General features: G+C 35.0%; 1 protein-coding gene across 1 annotated transcript in view; it reads right to left on the reverse strand.

Moving 5' to 3' along the window:
- The window catches only part of BLTP1 (bridge-like lipid transfer protein family member 1), a 207,766-nt gene that overhangs the window by 72,676 nt on the left and 113,074 nt on the right, over positions 1-22,016 (reverse strand). Inside the window, exons 38-49 of the mRNA XM_079919926.1 lie at positions 21,274-21,425; positions 20,662-20,812; positions 20,342-20,494; positions 18,473-18,713; positions 17,241-17,383; positions 13,961-14,180; positions 13,346-13,504; positions 11,572-11,747; positions 8,675-8,850; positions 2,447-3,153; positions 1,773-2,018; positions 1,173-1,266 (exon numbers count right to left, since the gene is read on the reverse strand). Of these exons, the coding sequence (XP_079776052.1) occupies positions 1,173-1,266; positions 1,773-2,018; positions 2,447-3,153; positions 8,675-8,850; positions 11,572-11,747; positions 13,346-13,504; positions 13,961-14,180; positions 17,241-17,383; positions 18,473-18,713; positions 20,342-20,494; positions 20,662-20,812; positions 21,274-21,425 (2,618 nt within the window). The remainder of the gene's footprint in view (positions 1-1,172; positions 1,267-1,772; positions 2,019-2,446; positions 3,154-8,674; positions 8,851-11,571; positions 11,748-13,345; positions 13,505-13,960; positions 14,181-17,240; positions 17,384-18,472; positions 18,714-20,341; positions 20,495-20,661; positions 20,813-21,273; positions 21,426-22,016) is intronic.

Here is a 22,016-nt window from a genome sequence, read left to right on the forward strand (position 1 = left end):
CTCTCCTCCCATACTGAATGATCAGAAAAGATCTTGTCTCACAACTACTGGAATTTCCTGGTCTTTAGAAAGACTGCTTAGGTAATGTGATCTGGACCATTTAGGCAGCTATAATGAAATATACTCTTTGGTTCTAGATATACAGGTCCAAACTGCCTCAGCAAGACTTAGACATCCATTTCATCCATCCATTTTATGTTCCCCAAGACAGTCATCACATTACCCATGTTTGAAATGTTATGAATAGACCTGTAATGAGTCAAATTACAACTAATATTTAATATTTATAGCATTGAACCAAATCCTCTATTTAGTCAGTATTTAGCATGATAGATGCTTTAAGGGACAATAGTAGGACATTAACTAGTTATAATATTAAGAATGAGCAAATCCTCAAAATCTGATCTAAATTATCAAAATACATTTTGTAGTTATAGCATAAAAGTGCTCCACTGAAAGGAAGTTAGGAATGAAGTTTTATACTCCCAAGTGTATGAGCAAAGTCAACGGTTAAATGTACTGACAACCAAATAGTGATCTAAGTATCATGTATAAAGGTAATCATTATCAGAACAATTTTGGACAGATCCACAAATAGCACATATAAAGAAAAGGTGAGAGCAAAGAGTCAAAAGAAAAGCAATATAGAATGGTAAACTCACTACAGAAAGCTTACCTATACTATTAGAAGGGTCTCATAGGCTTTATCGTTAAATTCTTTAAATGAAAAAATGGCAAGATAAAGTTTGGAAACCCAGCATGAATATGGGTAATGATCAGTTAGAATAAAATCAAGAGACAGTCTATATTCTCTGACTATAATTTTGTTTTAAATACTTAACTATTTGAATTATGTGAGCTTTTGCATCTCATATGTTTAACTGAAATTTGCACTGTAATCATTTTTCCTGTCACACAATCTTAACATGTCCTGGGAGTCAGTTTTTTAGGGTGGAGGGGTGGCAGTAGGCCAATTTTAGAAAAGAAAGAAATAAGTTTTCTGAGAACATTTCATTTGTGATGTTCTTAGTGACAGAATCACAGTGTCTGGCAACATTCAGTAATATAAATCTCAAAACTTAGTAGGTACGGGATTCATCCAATGAATTTTAAGTTTCCTGTCAAACTATAACAAACAAGTTTAAGAGAATAGTAAAAAAAACCACACTTACTGTATATTTGGTGTAATCCCTTCAAGCAGCACAATATTGACCCCACCAATATGAGCAGTGGCACATGTCTCAGTCATCTTTTGATGTAGAACATCTTAAAGTGTGAAAAAAAAAAAAAGTGTATGAATTCTGGAAAGAGAGTGGCACTTCATATTAAAATGTCATTTTATTCATAATACGTTCAAGGACAAAAGATAACTTTAAAGGTACAATGAAATTTAAACTATTTCCAAACGACTTTTTAAAAAATTTCCTTGAAGATTTTTATCTCTATGCATTCACATATACATATGTATTATACGTCAAAACTGGAATGATGCTGAATATGTAGTTTAACGTGCTATTCATGCACTAAAGAGCCTAATGACATTAAACAGCCTAAGGACATTTTAAATCTCAGAAGTAAAACTTGGCACAGAATACTTACAAGAATTTTAAAAACGTTAAGAATAAGAAAAAGAAACTATATACACGAGCACTCTTGATCCGTATAAACGGGAAGTTCCATTCTCTGAAGAAAAATTGCCAAGTAGGAATTTGTGAGACATGGCACTGGCTTTCTTCAGAAAAAACACGCCCCAGGGTTAGAATGTCACCTGCCTTTCATTTTTTCCTTTAGTGTGAAACTGCCGTGGATCCTCTTCAGCTCTGACTCCATGGTTAGCCCACCGATGTCGGCCTCCAGGTGCGTGCGGCTCACCATGCCAACCCCAAATACTATTAGAGTGACGTGCTGGGGCTCAGCAGTTGCCACGCTGCGCTTCCTCTGCGTCCTAGTCAAACTGTTCCTGTCTTGTTCATTCTCAAACACAACTTTACACGTTGGCTCTGTAGGGCTCCGGACTCCTTTAAGTGAACAGAAATATATAGGTTTAGACATGAAAACTGCAAAATGGAAGGACATCAACTGCCCTTTCTTTCCTGCACATTCCAAACTGGCTCTCTTTGTCCTCTTCCCCACCAAAATGATTTCTTAAATTTTTCAACATTTTCCCATGGTCATATTTGAAAATAAATAGTACAGTCAGGTGTTTGAAAGCAGGTCTGTGTGAATTCTTTAGGAGCATACTGTGTAAGGGTTAGGAAGGATGGGAAAAAGGGGTAGCAGAATATCTGATCGCCATCACTATTTTCTCTCCTTGGGTGACTGCCAATTTCTTTGCATTTCAATTATCCAATTATAACATTAAGAAAACATGATGAATAAACTTGTCTTTTTTAGTATTATTGCTATTCTAAACAGAAAATTTTTTAAATATGAAAATAGCCATTACCTGCTGGTCCAAATGTTTCTGAAGATTTTTCCAGTATTCCTGTTGGATCAGAGATAAGTGAATAGAAGTTAAGCAATTTATACATATTCTGCCAGCACTCAGCTGAAGGCTCACTTTGTTCTGACACTGTAATTGAGTCAGAGTCATCCATATGGATAGTCATATGATCCACCACGTCTTTGGAACCTTTCCTAGACACTTTTGAAGTTCTTCTTTCAGATCTTCCTAATGAATTTTTGTTTCGAGACTCCTTTTTGTTGTTCTCATTGTTGGTCCGTTTGTTCTTTGCATTATTTACTCTATTGCCACCATTAAGACTTCCTCTAGAACTGCGGCTGAAGTCAGAGGAGCGAAAATCCCGATGTTTTCTGGTTTTGAAGGTAGGCGTTGGAGAAGCTGATCCAGCTGTATATCTGCTAAGTTTAATGTCAGTCTGAGTCGCTTTGATGTCATCTATCATCGTACTAAATTGATGAATAAGACGAACTAAAGCCATATCTACATGCTGGCTTATTGACTGACAGGAAATAGTAAAGTTGCAGTGAAAGGTATTATAATAACGCTTGTTGAGATCATGAAAAGAAAGAGCGCTGGTAGAGTTCTGAGGGGTGCACACAGACTTTTCCATTACAACAGCACTGATGCTAAAGGTTTCCAACATCAATGCTGGTTTGAACTCAAGTGGAGGAAGATTCACATGGCCTTGCCTAAAAATGTGGAAAAAAATGAAAAAAGAAAATGACAAGGTTTTATTTCTTTTTTCCCAGAACCACACAATCTTTATTAACTTGTTAGCAAAATAATCTCCAAGGTGAAGAGTAAGCCATTTAACTAATTTTAAGTAAGAGATCAAGTAGAATAAGTTTTTCCAACTTTTTCATAAGTTGGAAACTGGGCCTTAAGTCTTCCTTCTTGATCTTACTCTATGACTAGTCAAAATCAGACTTAATTAATGATTTCAGTGAAATGATAAAATAATTTTTCTTGCCATCTGATGGCACACCTCAATGGTCTTAGAATTTAAAGTCAATAGTAGGTCAACTAGAACATCTTCCTTAACCATCCTCTACTCTTCTGTTAAATATATGGTTTATATATTTAATTTCATCACATTTTATATATTTTGATTTGCTATTTGAAATGAAACCCTGCTGGCATATTTTGCCAAGTTGAAAGTGCTAAGAAAAGCAACTGAAACAAAAATGAGAAATGCACACAAAAGACTTAAAACCTCTATAAAAGTTATTTTGGCAAATCCTCTGCATATCTAAAAATTTTCAGGTAGAAATATTATAGACAATTTTAATATTAAAAAGTCAAAATAGGGCTTCCCTGGTGGCACAGTGGTTGGGAGTCTGCCTGCCGATGCAGGGGACACGGGTTTGTGCCCCGGTCCGGGAGGATCCCACATGCCGCAGAGCGGCTGGGCCCGTGAGCCATGGCCGCTGAGCCTGCGCATCCGGAGCCTGTGCTCCACAACGGGAGAGGCCACAACAGTGAGAGGCCCGCGTACAGCAAAAAAAAAAAAAAAAAAAAAAAAAAAAAAAAGTCAAAATATCTCAGATTTTCATAAATCAACTACTAATAACAATAAACTTCAAGCACCAAAATTTTAAAAAGATATTTTCCCCTCTGCTTCCATGTAAAATATGAATGTGTAGTCACATAGGTTAAATTAAACATAGGATTCTTTTCTATTGGGAGAAAAAAACCCCTCCAAGGTTCTTTGATATTTTCAATTTGACTTAAAGAATTTATAATTAGAGACTAATAATTCCTTAATGAATACTAGTATTTCTTATTTAATAAGAAAAACTCCACTCTGTGGTATAATTCAAGAAAATGTACAAGCTTAGAGTAAGCCTATAATCGATGCTAAGTGTGCAATCAGAGAAGGAAAAATCAGATTTTGAGAATTAGAAGATATAGAAGAGAGACTCAAAAGAGATTAAAATAATCCAAAACTACAAAAACAAGAACTGAAAACATGTAAGCGAGGCAAAAAAGTCTTAAACAGAGGAGATTCAAGTAAAAGGGGGAAGAAATCTCGCTACATAATGAAGCAGTCATTTAAGGCAAAAGCAGCCACACGGGTAAAGTTAAAATTAAATATTTACTAAGCCCCTAACATGTTCAACTATCTTGACTGGAGACAGCAAAGATATAAGGAAACCAATATTTATGAGGACATACTACATGCCAGGACTTATGCTAAATGATTTAATAACTGTTCTGGCTTTATGGTCTAGGAAAGTTATACATGTTTATATAAGAAACTATAACCCAATAGTAAGGTACAATAATTAGTAGAATGAACAATGTGCTACAAAAAAAACCCAGACAAGACTAAAATTAATGACCAGGAAAAGTGTACTGTGACAAAAGTTTCCTAATAAATAAGATCTAAGGTGGAGTTACAGGAGATCTGAGAAATAAAAGCTAACCATGGTCTAGTAATAAGAATGTAGAGCACTCAGAGGTGGTGTGATAGTAGAAAAATTTAAAGGAATGTTAGGTTCAGCCAGACTAAAGACAGTAAGTTCAAAGTCACTCAAAGAATTTGGGAACATAAGAAGGGAAGTGTGGTCAGATGAAGGTCTGGTCTGTAGCAGTATTATATGGCATTTAGCAGGCCAATAAGTAGGCTATAAATATAATCTAATATATATAATCATATTATATATAATATAATTATGCATAACCTAATTATATCTGATGATACATATACTATATGTGTGTATACATCCACTTTTACATATACACACATATATTTTTACATATTAATATATATTTATATGTATGTATATATTTACATGAAAGTAGGCTACTGCAAATAGAAATACAAATTTAACTCAGGACTTTAAACTCTAATCCAGGAGTGTAAGCAGATATTATTGTTTTGGTGTCTGGATTTGATGATTCCAATGTGAATGGATGCAATTACCATGGTTTATAGTTAAATAACACCAGACCCCAACAGCATGGTTCAAATTTTAACTAAAATTTACTGCATAAAGTATAAACTTGCTGCTAGCTCTTCAGTCCACAAATCACTACATAAATAATAGACATACATCATGATCACTGACCAACCACATTACTTCTGTCAAAGTCTGTCAGTGATTGGTCAGTGCACATTTGTTTTTCATTTCATGCACAAACAGTAAAGCATGTAGTTATATTGCCTCCTTGTGATAAACCCACATGACATTTTACAAAAATGGTTAAGTAAGAGGGATCTGGACAGCAAAGATGAAAATGAAGCAAAATAAGATTGTAGTGATGAAATTCAATAAAAAGTAAATGGAAAGTTGCAGGGTTTAAAATCAACATACAAAAATCTGTTGTTTCTATATGCTTACAATGAGCTAGTGGAAAGAGAAATTAAGAAAACAATCCATTTACAATCAAAACCAAAATAATAAAATACCTAGGGATACATTTAACCAAGGAAGTAAAAGACCTGTATACCAAAAACCATAAGACATTGTTGAAAGAAACTGAAGACACAAACAAATAGCAAGATATTCTGTGCTCATGGACTAGAAGAATTAACATTGTTAAAATGCCCATATCACCTAAAGCAATCTACAGATTCAACGCAATCCTTATCAAAATCACAAGGACAGTTTTCACAGAAAGAGAACAAAAAATGTATATGGAACCACAAAAGACCCTGAATAGCTAATGCAATCCTGAGAAAAAAAAAACAAAGCTGGAGGTATCATGCTCCCTGATTCTGAACTATATTACAAAGTTAAATTAATCAAAATAGCCTGGTATTGGCAGAAAAACATACACAGATCAATGAAACAGAATTGAAAGCCCAAAAATAAACCCACACATATATGCACAATTAACTTATGACAAAGGAGCAATAAACAAACAATGAAGAAGGATAGTCTCTTCAATAAATGGTGTTGGAAAAACTGGGCAGTCATATGCAAAAAAAAAAAGAAAGAAAGAAACTAGACCACTGTCTCACACCATACACAAAAATCAACTCAAAATGGCTTAAAGATTTGAATGTAAGACCTGAAATCAGAAAACTCCTGAAAGGAAACTTAAGCACTATGCTTTCTGATATTGGTCTTTGCAAGATTTTTCTGATATGCCTCCTCAGGCAAGGGAACAAAAGTAAAAATAAACAAATGGAACTACATCTAAATGAAAAGCTTCTGCACAGGAAAGGAAGCCATCAACAAAAGGAAAAGACAACCTATTGAATGGGAGACGATACTTGCAAATGATATACCTGATAAGGGGTTAATATCCAAAAAATACATAAAGAGCTCATACAACTCAATTTAAAAAATGATTAAAAATGGGCAGAGTATCTAAATAGATATTTTTCCAAAGAAGACATATAGATGGCCAACAGGTGTTATGAAAAGATTTTCAACATCACTAATTATTAGAGAAATACAAATCAAAACTATGATGAGATATCACCTCATGTCTGTTAGAATATCTATCATCAACAAGAAATAACAAGTGTGGGCAAGGATGTGGAGAAAGGGAATCTTCATACACTGTTGGTGGGAATATAAACTGGTATACCACTATTGAATACAGTATAGAAATTCCTCCAAAAATTAAGATTAGAACTACCTTATGATCCAGCTTTCCTACTTCTGGGTATTTATCCAAATAATACAAACACACTAATTCTAAAAGATATATTCACCCCATATTCATCATGGCATTATTTACAATAGCCAAGATATGAAAACAACCTAAGTGCCCATCAATGGATGAATGGACACAGAATACTACTCAGCATAAAAAAAGATGAAATATTGCTGTCTGCAGCAACATGGATGGAACTTGAGGGCATTATGCTAAGTGAAATAAGTCAAACAGAGACATACCATATGATTTCACTTACATGTGGAATACAAAAAACAATAAAATAAATAAACCAAACCAAACAAAAACAAATACCCAGATACAGAGAACAGAGTAGTGGTTACCAGAGGGGAAGGGGCTCAGGTAAGGGAGGGGAGAGCAAAATGGGTAAAGGAGATCAAACGCATGGTAACAAAAGGAAACCAAATGTTTGGCAGCGAGCATGCTGTAGTGTATACAGAAGTAGAAATGTAATGTTGTACATGTGAAACTTATATAATGTTATAAATCAATGTTACCTCAATAAAAAATAAAGTTTAGAAAAGTAAATGGAGTTACAGAAGAAAACAACTGAGTATGAAAACGTTGACACTTCCACTGCTCTAGAAACTCTAGATATGCAGCTAGAGGACCTCAGAGAAGGCAAACTTACTAGCATAAAGAGGAAGTGGTCATGGCAAAAAGGATGAATATATCCCAGAGAAAGTGATGTTGGCAAAAACCTTTCTAGTAAAAAGAACTAGTGAAGATATTTCATGACACTGAAAGTGCAAAGGTAAAATGTTGAAAACTGCTGAGAATGGCGTATGACATTTGCTAAGGCACAGAAAAGATGCTCATTCTGTGTTTTAAGTTACATGATGATAAGAAGGTAAGGACTATACAAACTACCCTTTGACGAGTTTTTAAGAAAGAAATAAAACACCTTAATTCTCAATGTTTCTAAGGTTTTAAATTGTATGTACAAAATATTAGTTTTACTATATTTTTCATTTTCCTATACATTTATAATAAACAGTAAGAGACTTTTTAATATTTTGATAAACATTTTTCCAGGTCACAAAACAAAGGTAATTTTCCCCATTAATATTTATAATCATTAAGGTCACTTCTGCAGTGTTTCAGCTTTCATGGTCATTGTTAATGGTACCACACTATTGTGAAAAGCAAGTCCATACTCTCAGCATGACTTCTACTCTGTTCCTAACAGAAAATACTACCTGCTACAAGTCAACTCAGAAAGGAGGTTAGGAGGAAGTTCTAAGAATAATATATAAAATTACAATCCATAAGATCATAAAAATTAAACTACTGCAACAGTAAATAAAGTGTATTTATCAACATAAGTGCTTTGGCTGACCCTCATACATGTACTAACATCTTACAAAAATATGCCTAAAAATAGGCCTCATAACCTACTGATAAAATCAACAGGTTTTTAAGGAAATGTGGCTACTGTTTCTGTTAAATGGAAGTTATCTTCTCATTAGGCTATTAAAATTACTACCGCGTCAGCATTTGAAGAAAGCAAAGTTAAAAGAACAGGTATTATAACTTTTGTACAAAATTTTACATAAAAACAATCATAACGTAAGACACCTTCTTGCTCTTTTGCCTTTTCTCTCTTTGGCTGTGTCTGAATCCACAATATCTGCTCTAAGGCAGTCCAAAGTTCCTGAAAATGAGAGGTGTTCTCCAAAGTACATTCGGTAGCAGAGAGGCATTGCATCCTGTGACTGGATCCCTGTATGACTCAGAAGAGGTTTGAAAACAACCTAAAAGACATAACACATTTATATTACCTCAACTTAACAATTCATCATTTACTGTGGCTTTTTTCTTACACTCTACCTCAGTACATATTATTAACTGTAGTGTGATGGGGAAAAAAAAAGGCCTTGTATAATAAATATAGCTCTAATTTTACTTCAAACTTAGCAGTATTTTTGAGCACCTACTATGTGCCACTCATCTTCAAATTAATCATAAGGACAAAGATGCCTTGATCCTACTTAAGTGAAAGTACAAGGTAAATAAAATTGTGAATTAGTTTAAATCATTCTACTTCTTACTTTTAAAAAAGGCTTGAATATCTACTGTGTTTCCATAACAATATGCTATAAAAGGTTCACAAAAGAGTCTATCAATTTCCTGTGTTAATACAAAAACATTTCATATGTTATATTTTTAATATCTGGTCTATTTTTAAGTGGTATCACTTGGTTGCAAAATAACATTTTCTGACAAAGAACTTCCTTTACATTTTAAGTATCATATATGCTATGGAAATATTAATACATCACTCTGGTTAAATCTCTGGTTAACTGAACTTCATAGTTACTAAGAGGTAACCCAAATAGAAGCAACTATATGTGTGCAATAGTAGATCACTATAATCTTTCTGACTACTCCTTCTCTGCTGCATGGTTCCTTTCCTCCTTCCACATCCTAAATATAGATGCTATCTATCCGGTGCTTTCCTTGACCCCCTTCTAACTCTTTCACCACACATTCTCACTTAGTGATCTTTTCCTGAAGCTTAAAAAATCTATCAAAATGGAGAAATGCCATTTATGCAATGAAACTCAAGTCTGCACTTTCACTTGTCTCTACATCATCTCATTTGTTTGTGCTCGGGAAAACAAGCTACCCTTGTGAAAGCATGGAGGCCTAGAATGAGAGAATTCAAACAATTCACCCCTCACTGGAAACTTAGGGAGTATTTTTCTCTCCCTTGTATATCTGCTTGGCATACGCATTCTTGGGTTTACTCTTTCTTAGATTTGCTCTTTCATCCTAATGGAAACGCTCTTCCCTCTTTAAGGTTCAAACCATCCTCCACCTTTCCTAATCTTTGTTATCTACTTATGCCCCTTAGTTAGTCCTGCAAACCCACCTGGTATTTTGGTTCTTTTCTTTTCCATCCCAGTTTATCATTCTGAATGGCTTCTTTGGCCATGCAGATAACTCAACCGATGCTTTAGTTCCAAAGTTATGTGACTTCCTTTCCCCCCACCCCCCATAATCTTGCCTTAAACTCCTTTTCAGCAACTTCCAAGACTGTATATTACATTTCATCACCTCATTTTTCTTGCTACATCTGCTTTGGATCAATCCTCTTCTATTCCTATAGCTGGGCTACTAAGGACACAAGAGGTTCTAAATAACTAGACCCTCAGCACTATTAGGCAATCCTTCTGGGAGTCTGGTGGGCTCTCTTTCACATTCACTCCAACCTTTCCATATATCTAAATCACCTTACACAGTTTTTTATTGTATTACTTAATATTAATGTCTCTGGTAGATTTTAGTCTTACATGTAAAATAGTATAGTTGTCTCTAAAAATGTGTATTGGATGCTAATAAATACAATGAATGTATATACAGGCCAAAATAGACATAAAAAATATTTCTTTTCTCTCTCTCTCTTTTAATAAAAAGTGAAAGAATCCCTAAAAACTACTCCAATGTATTACAGAAGTAAATCTCAAGAAAGTTTAAAAGTGCCTAACACATTTCTTAACATAAATCACTTCCTATTGTGAGAGAAAGTTGAGGCTATCAATTTGCAAACTTACCTGTACAGTTATGAACTGTCCTTATTGCCTTCCCAAACATTCTCGGGGAAAAAGTACTTTTTATGTCAAAAAGTATCTCTCTCTATAAATGACTCTAAATTCCAACACTTCTCATCCCTCCCTGAATCTTTCTCTATCAGTTTACCCTCCTTTCCTTTTTTTTTTTTTTTGATCAGAACCTTCCTAATTCCTCCTAAGTAAAAAATATGCTCGAGTCTCTTTCATCCTGAAAAAATAACACCTCTTAATATCCATATCCCACTCTCCCACCTGCCTTCTGGTCACTCAAACTAGAAAGTACATTTCAAAGGATTTTGTTCTCTACTCCCTACATTTAGTCAATTAAATAAGATCTCCACAGTATTTCTCCTTTACCTATCAAAGCCATAACCATCTAAGCTAACAGCTTCATTACCACTTGTGTGAACTATTTCATTAACTCATCTTTTCACCTCTAGTTTCTCTACTTCAATCCATTTAACACATTGCTACTCATATAACATTTCCACATGTACAGTTCCAGGCACTTTACTCCTCTGCTCTAAAATCTTCAATGCCTCCCCACTGCTCGCTCAAGTCTTCACATAGCACTAAAGACTATAGGAAATGATGAAATTTAACTTTCTAGTCATGTTATTTTGCCAATCTCTATCTCCAAATAACAAAAATGTTGCTATACAAGACAACTAACTATATGCCACTCTTCAGTTTAATGAGTATCTATAGATGCTTAATTTGTATTTATAATTAACCTATGTACTTTTTAAAGGCTCCTCCTTTTTTCATGAAGGCTTTAGGCAGACAGGCAAGGACAAAGATTTTCACTAGAATTCCATGGTGCACATACTTGATGGTTCTAGCTGCTAAGTACTGCTCAATGCGAGGTCACTATAATTAGGGAAAAACAGACTGGCTCACCTGAGCATCAGCAAGCTGTACAGCAGGAAACCCTTGGTTGGCTTCTTCTACACCTACCACATCATCCTGACTAGTGCTATGCTGAGAATGTGTCCCATCCAAAGTATTCTGGTCACTAGACAAGACAGTGTTGAAATCTGAGGCTGAGGGTATTGTAGGAAGATTGGGTGCAACACCTAAAAGGGCAAGTGTTCAAAAATAAAATCTAAATTACTGGGAAATGAAGACAACATAAAGGGGCACAGCAAAGTAAACTTATGAAACTTGTATTATAATTGTATTATCAGACCATTTAAGTTGAGAAGGGAAAAAATAGCACTTTCAGGTTATTTTACAGACATGATTTATTAATAGAAAATGAAATTAAACTTTATTTTCAGAATATATCACTCATCCTCGTACAGGAAGTATGTATTAGAGCCAGTCACTCCAAAATATAAAACTTTAGGGCTGGAAGATCTTTGAAAAGCATTTGATATCCCATCAGCTTTGCAGTGAGGAACAGAATTATAGACAGTAGCAGGGCTACAAAAAGCAGCTGTAGCAGGACAAAAGCCATAGGCGTCACAAAATCCCACATATAAATTTCTTCCCCACTATGCTTTCCCAAGGTGGAACAAAAATGAAATGGCACTATTTCTTTCTTCTGTACTGCCCTTATCCTTTAACTCGCCAGGCAAAGGACCTGTGATAGAGAGGAAATGTTCCTTTCTGGTTCTTTTGAAATTTAAACTCTATGGAGTAGTGAGACTAGCTCCAGAAAAGTGCTGAGAGCTGGTAAAAGCACCATCCTTCTATCTTCCTCAACCAAGGGCCAATACTAAGAATTAGCACGTCTTAGTACTCTTAAGAGTCACAACTAGGATCAGTTCCAGATTCAAAAGTGGTCCATGCACTGGCAAAAAAAAAGGACTGAGTAAGTAGTCATATATCAACTACTTTTCATAATTTCATTATTTTTTGTCTGAAGAAAATTTACAAGTGATCCAATAGCTGTTACACAGATTAATTTCAGCTGCCCTCAGTAACGGTTCAAAGGCTACTTCACATATTCTTTTAAAAAATATATACACATTTTTACAATGAAATAATAAATGCATCTAGTGAATTTGGAAAAACACAAAATAATAGCAAAGAATAGGAAAGAAAGAGTGGCTTCATTTATGTTACTGGAAATAGCCACCAATATTTCTTTGTGAATCCTTTGCCTGTTTTTCTGCTGCTTATAAATAAAGGAATATAAATATTCCTTTAAAATTAATAAATTTTCCTCATTTGTTTCCCTCCTTGAGGGCAAGAATCTTACTTTATTCCTTTTAGTACTCCTTCAGATTTAATTAAATATTTAAGTAAATATTTAAGTATAAAGAGTATATAGATGCTTGTCATTATGCCTCAGAGGACTCTGGATAAGCTGAAAGTGTCTTCTGTATTGTAGGTACATGATGCTGTAATTATACTTTGCATTTTTTCATTTACCTCCTCTTGGTGTTTTGCAAATTAAACCACACACATTAAATGGAAGTTTTAAACTCTTTAAATTATATATAATCTCGCATTTGACATATTTGCCTTTCCACAAGAACACTGAGAGACTGCTTACGACTCTCTCAATTGCAATATTAGCAAAGGCATTTCATAAATGAGCCAATTTCAACTAAACAGTACTTAAACGTTTGAGATTTTTTTAACCATCCTCTGAAAAACAGGATTTTAACATAACTTCACATGTACCCCTTAGATGGTTAAGTAAAATAACGTGATAGCTCAATACCTGTTGGGAGACTATTGTGTCCTGATTTTGTAACAGGAGATTCTTGCACCACACTTCCTCGATTACCCACAGCATTTGACATCCAATTATAGAAACTCACAGATGATGGTTCAGACAACAAAGGGTGTTCAGATAACATATCAGTGGCCATTGTGTTTCCTGAAAATAAAGTTTTACTGAGTATAGTATTATTTATGTACTAAGGAGCAGAAAATGTGATTTATTTTTTGAAAAGTCAGGTTAAATTATCTGCCTTTTGCATGTCTTTAAACTCACTGCACGATGCTGGTATTTGGATATTAAGGCATTAATAAATAATTTATTGCTATCGTAATGGGAAAAAATTCACTGCTGGCTGGCCTAGACAGCATTCCACACCATGCCTAGGTTGATAGTAATAGCAAATGTTGCAATTTAAAAATGCAAACTAAGGGCATGAGACACCAACAGGTTATAAGCAGGACAGTTTTCCAAAATACTTTCTCAAAGATAAGGTGTAATACAAAAGACTAGGTATGCAACCAAAGTATATATCTAAATAAACGTTAAGTCCTATTTTCGTTTTCTTAATCTCCCACAGAAGTAAGCTTATAATTGTCAAAACTAAGGATATACCTGTTCTCGTTAGGGAGCTACTTTTCACCGCGGCACTACTTCTTTGAGGGGTCCCTTCCAGGAGGTTGTGCAAGCTTGGGAAGCTTCCAGTCAGGTAGCTGAGTAGGCTCTCCTTCCTTGGACTCTCCTTAACTGGCACGCCTGTACGTCCCACATGCACCGGAGAATCTGTGGCAGTGTCACCACTGGTATAGCTCAGAGAATGATACGGGTGAATGCCCTATAAAAGGAACAACACGGGGCCCTTTCTTATGCACATAAAAATGACTACTGATAACCACGACTACTCACTGTTTTTATTACTAGTTACTGTTTACATTAAAACAACTGCGTCTATCTAAACAGTTTGTGTCTATTAGAATTATGGTGAATCCCAAATGTATGTAATAATGTTTTATAACTCTACAGTACAATACAAAGGACAGCATTTATTATCATTCATTTAATTTTAACAATGATTAATGCCCTTTAAAATCTGAAGAGGGAGTCTGGTGGTAAGATGTCTATCCCAAAATTCTTCATACTATACTACTCTTCTTGGTACTCTGATAATAATTTCTTGGTACTCTGATAATAATTTCTGTGTTAAGACCTGATTCTCTGTAAAGCTCTAATATACCAAAAAGAATTTCCAGCAATTCTCTGAAGAAAAGCAAAAAAAATCAAAAATTACACAATTGTCCAATCTCTATCTGTTCTGTCACATCTAAGACTGGAATTCCAGATCAGTTTAAAACAGTACAAAGAAAGACCATGCAGACAGAAAGATCCTGAAAAGCAGAGATCTGAAACAAAGCACTTTTAATTTCAATTCTTTGGACTTCTGTAATCCATAAACAAAGGAATGCTCAAAAACATTTCTGAGAGAGAACAGCATTATAGAAAACACCTAGGGACTTCCCTGGTGATGCAGTGGTTAAGAATCCGCCTGCCAATGCAGGGGACATGGGTCCGATCCCTGGTCTGGGAAGATCCCGCATGCCACAGAGCAACTAAGCTCGTGCACTGCAACTACTGAACATGCAGTGTAGAGCCCACGAGCCACAACTACTGAGCCCATGCGCCTAGAGCCCGAGCTCCATAACAAGACAAGCCACTGCAAATAAGAAGCCCACGCACTGCAACGAAGAGTAGCCCCTGCTCGCCACAACTAGAGAAAGCCCGCACACAACAACGAAGACTCAACGCAGCCAAATAAAAAAATAAATAAATAAAAATTAAAAAAAATAGCAAATACCTAAATATGATCAGAGCATCTGGAAAAACTATAAATCAGGAAAAATTCTGAGACAGATTAAGGGGTGGAGAATTTAAAGTGTCCCAAGGGCTTCCCTGGTGGCGCAGTGGTTGAGAGTCCGCCTGCCCATGCGCAGGGGACACGGGTTCGTGCCCCGGTCCGGGAAGATCCCACATGCTGCGGAGCGGCTGGGCCCGTGAGCCATGGCCGCTAAGCCTGTGCATCCGGAGCCTGTGCTCCACAACGGGAGAGGCCACAACAGTGAGAGGCCCGCGTACAGCAAAAAAAAAAAAGTGTCCCAGCCTTGTAACTATACTGCAGAAATAGAATAAGCCTATAGCCCAAACTTTAAAAAAATGTATATCAAATTAAATGTTTTAATTAAAAGAGCAATATTTACACAAAATAAAACTTTCAAAAGCACAAAAGACTAGTCAATAAAAAGTATCTCCTGAGCTCCAGTTTGCTAGACCCTTTCCCCAAGAAGTCCTCTTAACCATTTCTTATCTATCCTTATATAAATAATTTGACTATATAAACACATATACATATTTATCCTTTTTTAACACACAGATACATATTGTCCTATACTTTATTTTTACTTGAACCAGTGCACTTTGGTGATCATTCCACATCCACTTAGAGACCTACTTTATCTTTTTGAAGTCTTCATAGTAGGCATCCATACGAGGGTGCACTAATTTATTAGTCCTCAAATAGTCATTTGAGGTGCTCATGAGCTCATAAGTGCTCATGTTCTTGAGCATTTATGAGCATTCATTTCTTTAGAATCACTTCCCGGACATAGACATACTGCTAAAAGGCATTACATTTAAAATTTTACATTTAAAAATGGACAAACTGTTCTTCAAAGAGGTTATGCCAGTTTACACTCCCACCCAGTACCGTATGAAAGTGTCTGTTTTCTTACATCTTCACCAACGTATACTATTAAACTTTCAGATTTTTCAACCTGACAGGTGGAAATGGAATCTCATTTTATTTTACATTTACATTTCTTTAATTAGAAGAGAATACATTTTCATATTTGTATATGAATTCCTCTGTGAACTGCCTTTATTTTCTATTTGGTTGTGCCTTTTTAGTGATTAGGAAAAGATCTTTACACATTAGGAAATTAGCCCTTTGTCATATGTCTTTCCATTTTGTTTACAATACTTTTTTTCTGTGTAGAAATTTTATATTTCAATATAGTGAAAAATACAATTTACCTAATGGATTCTTGGTATTAATTATTAATTTAAGATTATACCCAGACTGTCAACGGAAGTTAAAATATTAACTATTTACTGTTTCCAGTGCTCAGAAAAGGAAACTACCAAAAAATAAGTAACTCACAACAACAGCAAATAACTTACTAAGTGCTTACTATGAGCCAGGTATTGTTCTAAGCATTTTTCATGTATCAACTCCATTATTTCTTACAGCAACCTTCTGAAGGAGGTTACTATTATAATCTCCATTTTTAACATATGAGGAAACTGACACACAGTGCAGTTAAAAACTTTAGTCACAAAGCAATTAAGTGGCAGGGGCAGGATTGAAACCAAGGTAGTCTGACTCCTGAGTGGCAGTCAACCACTCTGCTATCCATATGTCTTATTTTATCAAGCACTGGTTAAATTTCTTAAAACAAAAAAAATGCAATTAAAGTCATGAAACTAGCTTAACTCAAACTGTATTTTGATCATGTACTACTTATAAAACTTCTCATTAAAACTAATAACTGTAAGCTGATCAACATTTCAATATTGTTTTTTATTGAATACGATATTCAATAAGTTGAAAAGAGAGCCCTAAGGCTTGGTAGTTAAAGTAGTCCTTGTTCAATATTAATTACTGACTGTTGATATAATTTTCAAAGAAATGTGTAAACTAAAAGTTACTAATCATGTTAATTTCAACATAAAAACACTACTTGAATATTTAGGGCAAATACCTAATATTTACATTTGAGATAACAAAAGTTTAGGTCTTCTCTGTAAGTCTAAGTAACTCTAACCAAAGGCAGCAACAATGTACCTTTATTTTTAATGCAGAGTCACTATGGGTATGAGTCTTAGATAGTTTCCTCATTATCTCAGCTCCAGTTACAGGTCCAGAACTACCAGGTGGAGGCCGGTTGGCTGTTCCCTCCAGCAGCATTGTGTGTTCACTGACTGTGGCTGAAACAGTTCAAAACAATAAGTGGGCTATAGATTATCATATAATCTTGAAACAACAACTCCAATGTTCCTGGTGGTATAACTAAACTCAACTTTTCATATTTCTTGAAAAACTAATTGTGCACTCTGCTATAACATTCACTCTTCTGTCTTTTATTCTTCAAACCCCAGTCTTCTCACTCAGTCTCAAGAAAGGAACAAACAGCTTTCGCTCAGTCTTTCACATGTCACCCAAATGGCACAGAGTTCAAAAACTAATTCAACTATGCTGAAGAAAGTACGAAACGTTCACAGATTAACCTAGGCCTTTGCAGATAATTAGAAGGGATGTTTACTGCACTATTCTTTCAATTTTGGGGTAGACTTGAAATTTTTTTAAATAATAAAATCCAACCTATTACACATAACATATTTATTTGTTAAATACAAAGTTTTTCTAATTTATTTTTTAAAAGCTCGGTAAAGTATAAATGTTCTGAAAGCTCTAATTTTAAGACTACTATCCTTTTCCATGGTACTTTTAATTTTTTTTTAAAATATCACAAGATAAATTTTCATTGAGTACTATATATCATGATAATAATAAAAATTATCCTTTGAAAAAGCATTTAAGTGTGCATGTCTATTTCTGTAATGCATTATCTACTGCCTATGTTCTGGCACAGTCAGTATAATGACAGAATTGTGGGCCAAATGCATACCTCTAAACATTATACAAATTCAGAATCAAACAGGCACCAGGTAAAATTCAAATCTTTAAAAGACTGGTATAGGGAGCATGACAAATAAAAATATAAATTTCAAAAAGAAATTCATGTGTTTCATTCAAAACATTCTAGTTATACAAAGATGTCTGTTAATTGTACTGGATAGATTAGGAGAAGAAATCTTCTGTATTTCACAAAATTAAACCTAGAAGTCAAGTCTGTATAAAGATTCCAATATTATTACCACTTATTTGGACTAATACAAATCATAGTTGTATAATTAAGCCATGACATTTCAAATTTGGGACAAAAATTATTAAAATTATCACAAGTATTAGGTTACCAAGCACATAGTATCTAGCAAAAATATTTACAAAATTACCTGCATCAAATTCAAATTCTGCTCCATCAGCACTGGTATCACTTTGAAGACCACCTCCATTGTCCAGCCCAAGCCCATCTTCATGATCATAGTGCACAGCTGACTGAGGTTTCAGGGGCTGAGCTGGTCGATGTAAACTCACTCCTTTAAAGGCTGGTGTCACTACAATAAACTTCATCCACTGCCTAGCCAGTGCAACTAAACCTTTCTTTAAAGTTACCAAAGCAGGAAGGCCATCACTCTGTAACAACAATGACATGGTTAGGAGTAATCTTACTGTAACAACAATAGTAACTATTTAAGTGTTCTGCATATATTTATTCATTTAAATCTCATAACTCCCATTTAGAGATGAGGAAACTGGAATTTATATGTTGAGTAATTTGTCCAAATTGACACAGGAGAGTCACTATTTCAAGTTGACTATAGAACTCAATCGCTAAACACAATGTTGCATCTTTCTATCATAAACAACCCAGCAGTACCAGGTAAATAAGAGACTAAACATGGGGTGTAAAGTGGGAATCTCCTTAAGAAGCATTCAAAGCACTTCGCCTGCTTTGCTCAACTGAAGAATTAAATGTATTTTGTGCTACCTGGAATATTCATCAAGCAAAGAGGAAATTATTTCTTTCAAAGATTAGGTAACCACCTCTATTTTAACATTAAAAAATTAATAAATTACTATAGTTAAATGACAGACACAGAAGGATTTGTAACTGCTTTGAAACCTAAATATATGATCAGTAAGAATTACATAATTTAGAATATATTTTATTCCACATGGTGATGATTTTACGAAAGAAAATTTGCCTATTGGAGCCTTAGCCTAAGGAGAAAATGTGCAACTCCTCTCCCCTTTCCTACAATTCCTTGTATTAGGAATAATAGCTTTGACTGAAGAGAGCCATTTACTAGGTGGCAGGAATCACCTCACTTACTTTCTGAGGAACATCAGGCCCCTTAGCCTGTCCTTTCACTCCTAGGCTCAAGTAAGGAGGGTCATCTTGTGTTTCTTCCTCTTACATGGAAACCATATCCCGGCACAGCATCCATCCGTGGGAAGTGCCTGCCTGTGACTAGACGGGCAAGTTAAACTTGCACTGTGGATCTCCCAGTCTTCAATTCACGGGATGGGAGTAGAAAGCACTATACCAGCCTCAGGTCTAAGTACCTTTATGAAATCCATAATTTACTCCAGATTCTTTCATTAGAGGTTATCAGGAGCTTGACTGACCATTAATAATACTGATACATTGATGACTAATTTGGCTAAAGCTTCCTGTGTATTCTCTATTGACCAGAAACTTGGAGAGGAGAGGGAGATCCTCAAGCTCTAAGCCTCTAATCATGTGCTTCCATAGTGCTTTTCTAGTGCAAAGATATACTGTATTTATTCGTACAGTTACATATTCCCCCCTCAATCATTAATTAGTCCTTATTTTATTAAACATTTCTGTGAAATTTGACTCTAATGATTACTCTCTTGTTTGAAATTCTTTATACCTTTGGTTTCTAAAACCTTCTTTCCTGGTCCTTCTACCTCTTCTTTTCCCTCCTCAGCACTCTGGGTACCTCTATGCACCCTCTCCATGCTCCTTTAATTTTGGTATTTATCAGGGATCCATCCCTGACCAGTTTCTCACTCAACATATCATCCCTAGAAGGCTCATCCTTATCCGCAGCTTCTAACGCTTTCATGCTGGCAAGTCCCAAGCCATTAATTTGAGCCCAAGCTTGTCAATAGCCTGGATTTCTAACCACATTTCTCCTTTGGACTTCCCATACTCATCTCAAACCTTCTGGGTCAACGGCTACTCAACAGAATAGAGGCTTTTTTAAAGCTAACATATGATTCCGGTAACTCACCATTGTAGCGTCATCAATGATGGAGTAGTTTGCCTGGTGCAGGTAGTGATGTAGTATATTACACAGTAAGCATGAAGGATTTTCTTGGAGAAAGCGGGCAACTTTTGTAAGTCTGTTGTATTTACTTCTTAAGGGAAAATGTACACTTTTATTCTGTGAAAAGCAAAACAACAGATTCAGAATGACACAGCAAAGATACAACAAACAAAAGATATCTAGAAATTAAGAACTTGCAGGTCTGATGTTTTCCAACAATGATAATAAGGGATCATTTTCAATAATAAACTTTGTATGATACCTTGTATTGTTGAAAGACATACCTCTAATGCTTCTGTCATTATGCATCCCATAACAGCACAAATTCTCAAGGTTCCCTCGGTTTCCAATTTGTTTAAGGATGACTTGAGTTGATCAATGGGAACAAGCCATGCACCAACAGCTGGAGTTGCAGTGCTTAAAAGGTTTAGCTGCCTTTTAAAATGAAAAAAAAAAATTATAAAAACAAGTGTTAAGATTTGTATTTCAAACAATCTCCCATATCTACTGTACTTAGTGGCTATCTTAGTTAGGCAAAATTACCTTTCCTTTTGACCACTAGATAAATTCTGAACATATAAGTAGGAAATGCAAAGAATAGATAACAGAAAATAAAGAAAAATATAAGAGTCTGTTAGAGGTGAAAAGAGTATATAAAAAGCTTACGGCAGGGTGACATGTAAAAATAAAACTAAAACCCTAGGAAAGAAGAAGGGTCAAACAAATTGGGAATAATGTCTATAGAAAGTATGAAGTAGGAAAGATGGAAAAGAAACCGGCAACCCTAATACTAGATATATCAGAAAAACAATTCAAAAAATACATGAAACAGAATTGTATGTTACTTAAAATAAAGAAACATCAAGGGATAGTAATATATTTTTAAAACTTTTTACCTAGAAAATGCATGTGCAGGAGATCTCACATTGGTGGGAGCTGCAAAACTAAACCAAATTTCCTTGATGGTCAGCTTCATGCTACAGGAATCTGGAGGTGGAGGCATTAAAGGTAGATCTTTTTTCAAATCATCAGATTCAACTCCTTCATCCTATATAAAACAGAGTACCAAAAACATTAATGTATAGTCCCTTAAAACCACTAGCACAGAGTGTTTTACGAACAAAACCTTCCTATCAAATCAAGTTCTACAGATAATAACACCGTGATATAAAACAGGTAACATAAACCTTGCTCAGCCTAATCCTTATTCTGAGAAATACCTATGGATCCTTGAAGCTCCAGGGAGCACAGTCTGAAAAACACTGCATTATAACGAACCATAAATCAGAGATCTTAGAACTAAAGTGTTTCTCTCAATCACTTCATTCAGTCACATTTGTTTAGGGATACTGTTTCTTTTCCTAGATGAGAGAAAGAAGTTTTATGACTTGCCAGAGGTCATACAACTATTAAGTTGGAGAATGAGTGACAGCATTAAGGTCTTCTGCTTCCTACTGCAATCTATTTTCCATTCTATCTTAATAGAATATTTCAAACTTCCAAATAAAGTGCCATAAGAAATACTATTATAGCCTATGTTCAAATAGATAACACTATACAATAAAAAATTCTTAGTTATCCTGGATGCTAGTAATCTGAATCTGTATTGAGAAATAGGAATAATACTTTTTAAACATGT

Source organism: Stenella coeruleoalba, assembly GCF_951394435.1.
Source record: "Stenella coeruleoalba genome assembly, chromosome: 4".
Lineage (NCBI taxonomy): Eukaryota > Metazoa > Chordata > Mammalia > Artiodactyla > Delphinidae > Stenella > Stenella coeruleoalba.